The sequence below is a fragment of the Austrofundulus limnaeus genome, unplaced genomic scaffold (genome assembly GCF_001266775.1).
Source record: "Austrofundulus limnaeus strain Quisiro unplaced genomic scaffold, Austrofundulus_limnaeus-1.0 Scaffold300, whole genome shotgun sequence".
Taxonomy (NCBI): Eukaryota; Metazoa; Chordata; class Actinopteri; order Cyprinodontiformes; family Rivulidae; genus Austrofundulus; species Austrofundulus limnaeus.
The window spans coordinates 293,676-299,002 of NW_013952702.1; the positions used below are offsets into that span (position 1 = coordinate 293,676).

The 5,327-nt window shown below is 41.4% G+C and overlaps 2 protein-coding genes across 3 annotated transcripts in view; both read left to right on the top strand.

The window, feature by feature from the left end:
• scrn2 (secernin 2) overlaps nucleotides 1–2,579 on the top strand; it is an 8,286-nt gene extending 5,707 nt beyond the window's left edge. The window contains exons 6-9 of one of the 2 annotated variants that reach the window (XM_014021654.1): nucleotides 99–294; nucleotides 416–596; nucleotides 832–988; nucleotides 2,312–2,579. In XM_014021654.1, the coding sequence (XP_013877108.1) occupies nucleotides 99–294; nucleotides 416–596; nucleotides 832–984 (530 nt within the window). In that variant the 3' untranslated portion in view covers nucleotides 985–988; nucleotides 2,312–2,579. The remainder of the gene's footprint in view (nucleotides 1–98; nucleotides 295–415; nucleotides 597–831; nucleotides 989–2,311) is intronic. The other variant, XM_014021655.1, reaches the window with a different exon arrangement.
• A 475-nt stretch (nucleotides 2,580–3,054) lies between these two features.
• LOC106526928 (aly/REF export factor 2) lies at nucleotides 3,055–4,960 on the top strand. Its single transcript, XM_014021657.1, has 6 exons — nucleotides 3,055–3,410; nucleotides 3,844–3,996; nucleotides 4,073–4,220; nucleotides 4,297–4,345; nucleotides 4,417–4,579; nucleotides 4,646–4,960. Exons 1-6 carry the CDS (start codon nucleotides 3,225–3,227, stop codon nucleotides 4,664–4,666), a joined length of 720 nt encoding a protein of 239 aa, XP_013877111.1. The 5' UTR covers nucleotides 3,055–3,224; the 3' UTR covers nucleotides 4,667–4,960.
• The last annotated feature ends 367 nt before the right edge of the window (nucleotides 4,961–5,327 follow it).

Below are 5,327 nucleotides of genomic sequence, written 5' to 3' on the forward strand. Positions count from 1 at the left end.
TGTCTCAGGTTCAGTAAGACCTGGTCTTTGTGTCTCAGGTTCAGTAAGACCTGGTCTTTGTGTCTCAGGTTCAGTAAGACCTGGTCTTTGTGTCTCAGGTTCAGTAAGACCTGGTCTTTGTGTCTCAGGCTCGGTCACAGCTGAGGTGATGATGTCCATCCTGAGGGACAAACCCAGCGGTGTCTGCATGGACTCTGGAGGGTTCCGCACCACAGGCAGCATGGTCTCTGTCCTGCCCACARACCCCAGCCTGCCTTGCATCCACTTCTTCACTGCGACCCCGGACCCCTCCAGGTTTGTGTAAGACCATCAACGGGTCCTCGGGTCTTAGTGTCGATGGTAACTTTTTGTGTCCACAATCCTGTCCTCCATGTCCCCCACCGTCCTGTCCACCGTCCTGTCCACACCTGCTCAGGTCTGTCTTCAAACCCTTCATCTTCTCGGACCACTCCGCTCCGGTCCTGAGCGTTGTCTCCCCACAGTTCGGACCGGAGGACCCGGCCAGGAAACAGCCGAGGTTCCAGACCCGGGTGGACCGCAGACACGACCTGTACAAGGCCCACCAGGGGGCGCTCATCACCATGGAGACCGAACGGGTGTGTGTCTCTGTGTCCAACCTCAGTGATTACAGGTCCAGTCCCAGACACAATCAGCTAAAATAGCTTGTTTGTTGAACCTTCGGCTGCTTGCTGTGCAGCCTGTGTTTTAGCTTTCAGCCAGTTTATAGTTAGTCGAGCTCATTATAGCTGTTAGTCACAGCTGTCTAATTAACTGATGTTTGACCCGGATGCTCTGGTTCCTGAACGTCTCTGGGCCGTGTTTCTGCTGCAGGAGGAAGCTTCGGCTGTTTACAGCATCCTGAGGGACCTGGAGTCCCAGTGTCTCACTGAGATTTCAGCTATGCTCAGCGGGGACGTCCCAGGAGACGAGCTGGGAGACCTGTTCTTGGACTGCGTGGACACAGAGATCAAGTTCTACCAGTGAGCAGGTGGGGGGGTCTCCGCAGGTCCGGTTAGACCCAGATCAGTTCTACCAGCAGGTCCAGTTAGGCCCGGATCAGTTCTACCAGCAGGTCCAGTTAGACCCGGATCATTTCTACCAGCAGGTCCAGTTAGACCTGGATCATTTCTACCAGCAGGTCCAGTTAGACCTGGATCAGTTCTACCAGCAGGTCCAGTTAGACCCGGATCAGTTCTACCAGCAGGTCCAGTTAGACCCGGATCATCTGCAGAAATAACTGAAAGAAATTCATCATTTTTGTTTTTCAGTGAAATGAGCTGAATTTTTTTCAGATCCTTAAAAATCTTTGTGTTTTCAGCATATTGGCTTCATTTTTTTTTAGCTTCTGTTCTGCTAATTTTAGYCTTTGGCTAATTTTTTGCAAATTTTTAGTTTTCGTTACATAGCTGCTAACTTTAGCTTTTAATTAATAATTAGCTTAATTAATAGCAGTTTCCCCCCCGGGGATCATTACAGTGATCCTGATTCTTTTAGTTTGGGTGATTTTAGCTTTTACCTTTTGTTCTCCCATTTTTAGCTACTTTAATTTTAGAATTTAGCTGCTGTTTTCCCASTTATGTATTTTAGCTTGTTTGGGCTAGTTTTTGCTTGTATCTACTGTTTGGCTATTTTAAACTATCTACTTTAAATTCTCAGAATTTTAGCTACCTTTTTTTTTTACTAGTTTTACGTTTTAGCTAATATTTAGTTCATTTTAGCTAGTGTTCACTTTTAGCTTTTCGTTTGCCCAATTTAGGTTTCAGTTACTGTTTGGCTAGTTTTAAGTTTTAGCTACTCGTTGGCTAGTTTTGGCATTTACCTAAAATCTTTGCTTATGTGAGCCTTTAGCTTTTGTTCTGCTGGTTTAACATTCGACTACTAATAGGACCCTTATTAGCCTTTAGCTACTGTTGTGTTAATTTGACCTTTTAGCTTTTTTAAATGTAGTTGTAAGCTACGGTTTAGCTCATTTTAGCTGGCTTTTGCTTTTAGCATATATTTCGCTAAGTTTAACTTTTGGTTACTGTTTGACTAGTTTCGGCTTCTAATTACTGTTTTGCTAACTTCYGTTGTTTTGTTGACTTTACTTTTTGTTTGGATACGTTGACATTTAACTGTTTAATTTCGGCTGATTTATGAACTTTAGCTGTCGGTCAGACTGACTTTTAGCTGTTTTTTTGTCTTATCTGGAACGTAGTCAGACTCTTCAGCTGATGTTCAGTGAGGCTTTAACTGTGACTGGTTGTAATTTTAGCTGCTCAGCTGGTGTCTGACTCCAGTTGTCCACATCSTCTCATGTCCTCTGTTGCAGCGTCCTCAGGTGGACATCTTCAGGACTCGCAGAGAGGACCCGGTTCTGCTCAAACCCCCCGTCGTCCACGCCGGCCCGATGTTTCGGCTGTGCTTTTATCATCTGTCTTTGCGGAGCYGCACCTGGTTAGAGTTTACCTGATGTAGAAAAACATTTAGAGCCATGAGGCGAGTCAGAAACACGGTGGGAACGATTCCTTCAACAGTTGTTTGGTTTGACGGATGCCCGTAGCATAGATGTAATAAAAATGTTCATAGTTTCTCCTAAATGTGTTTCTGTTTTTATCTTGTCCAAACAGAGTGTTTTATTTTGTTATAATCTGACACTAAAAACTTACAATGATTATTTATTTTTAAAAATACAATCCTAATATAATTTTATGAATGTTTTCCTTTTTAAAGAATTTCACCAAATAAATTAAATATTTTTAACAGCACAAACAACTTAGAAGTTGATTGCAAGACATAAGTAAATAAATAAATAAAATTATCTTAAAACCTGATGTTTTGTCTATTTTGATCATGTCTTGGAAAATAATGTCCTGAACGATTGCATGATATATTATTTTCTTTATTTAGTAATATTGAAAATTTAACAAAAAATCTGTCTTGTGGTTAATAAGTTATTTTGCTAACAGATTAACAACAATTACAACAAATATTATTATCCTTAAATACAAAAATATGTTAATGTTTCCGTCGTTCTTCAAACGTCCAGCAGGTGGCGCCGACACATTACTGGTTGTTTTGTTTTTGCTGACAGCCATGAAAACACCAAAGAAGAACTTATGACGCAATTTCCGCTAATTTCAACATCGCGCCATCGTGATTAGCAGYCGCTTCATTACGCTGGAAGTTTGTTTTATTTCATTTTTCCGCCTTCACTCACGGTTCATAAAGGTTTAAACGGCGTCATGGCGGATAAGATGAGCATGTCTCTGGACGACATCATCAGGATGAATAAGAAGGAAGGCCGCGGCGGCGGAGGGTTCAGGCGGGGTGGAGGTTCAGGCCGAGCCGGAGGATCGTCGAGGCAACCGGAGCGAAACCGACAGAACTTCAGCCGAGACTGGAACAACAGACCTGCTCCGTACACCCGGGTAGGAACAGGAACAGACTGAACAGACGAGTTCTGGTTACTCCTGGCGTCTTTTTCAGCAGAGCTAAATAACCTCACCTGTTAGCTGAAGTCTTTAGCCAACAGCTGAAGTCTTTAGCTAAAGACCTCACCTGTTAGCTAAAGACCTCACCTGTTAGCTGAAGTCTTTAGCCAACAGCTGAAGTTCTTTAGCCAACAGCTGAAGTTCTTTAGCTAACAGCTGAAGTCTTTAGCCAACAGCTGAAGTCTTTAGCTAACAGCTGAAGTTCTTTAGCTAACAGCTGAAGTTCTTTATGAAGTTCTATAAAGCCCTACTTTCTGTTTTTTTATTTTTTATTTGAGTTAGGGTCACATCCTGTTGTTTGGGGCCTCGGCGCTCAAATGCAACAACGTGTTTTGTGTTCAGTTTTTATAAATCTTTGTTTTCTCCTCAGCCCAGAGAGCTTCCAGACAAATGGCAGCACGACATGTTTGARGAGCACAACGGTGGTCGAAGCTTAGCGTCAGGAAGAAGCGCTGCCACAGAAAGTAGCGGCAAGCTCCTGGTTTCCAATCTGGACTTTGGCGTGTCTGATTCAGACATTAAGGTATTTTCTAAAAACAAACTCAAACTCTTTCCTCACACTTTAATCTGCTTACGCCTCTGGTTGTTTCTGCCTCCAGGAGCTGTTCTCAGAGTTCGGTGACTTACAGACGGTGTCGGTTCATTATGACCGGTCGGGTCGCAGCAAAGGAAGTGCAGATGTTCATTTTGTAAATAAGGCAGATGCTCTGAAAGCCATGAAGCACTATAACGGTGTCCCGCTTGATGGTGAGCCAGCTGCTCTCTAAACAATCAGWACTTTTAAACAAAGTTCTCAGATAAAYGGAATGATTTTGTGTTTCAGGTCGTCCCATGAAAATCCAACCAGTAACACTAGAGGTCAGCACACACAGGTGAGTGATCCTGGGTTAGTGGGGATCTAATCTGAGCTGTTCAGGGTTTCGTTAATTTTTGTCTTCATCAGTTCCAACAGAGGCTTCGACCGCAGCAGACTGGGTGAGCCCAGGTTTGAGCGGAGACGGGGTGGAGGTTTCAGAGGTCGAGGARGAGGARGAGGAGGAGGAGGAAACAAACCGCAGCTTTCTGCAGAGGAGCTCGATGCTCAGCTCGATGCGTACAACGCTCAGGTAAGCAGCTTCTGTTTTCAGACTTTTCACTGAAGACTTCTTTAACTGAATATTTTTCACTTTTAGTTTCAGATGGACACCAGTTAGGAACGCTCCAACATACCTGCCTCCTTTTTTATTTTTTATTATTATCTTTAGTTCACAATCTTAACCTTTGAAGCCATTTTTTTTTTGTAGCTAAGCTGTTTGGAGTAGTTTTATTTTTGACATTTTCTTTATTTATACAAATGAATTGCTTTAAATTTGGATTTTATTATTTTTTTATAATCATTCTGTGAAAGGCTGTTTACTGTAACAATAAATGTTGATGTAAGTCAAATTTGTCACTCATCACTTTATTTGTTGACCTGGGTTTTGTAAATAAATGTAAAGTAAAGCCAACTTTTGTCTCTTTCTTCACCTGAATCAAACATTAAATGATCAAAAAAGTTACGGTATAATTAAGAAATAAAGAAAAAAAGAATGAAGTATAGATATAGTTTGATTTGGAATAATCACTTGTTTGCTAAAATAGTCTGATCATTTGTGAAATTGGAAACTTTTTAACATTATTTTTGTAGATTTGGAAAATATATAATTAAATATAAACGTTATCATTGAAATTCATAAGGAATTTTCCAAAACTTGCATTTTTGGAGGCAGAATTACGCTGACATTAGTTAAAGTAATTGATCAAGAGAACATTAACTAAAAAACTGACATTCTCATGTACAGAAATCAGTAACTTACATTTGTATTTAGAGCACAA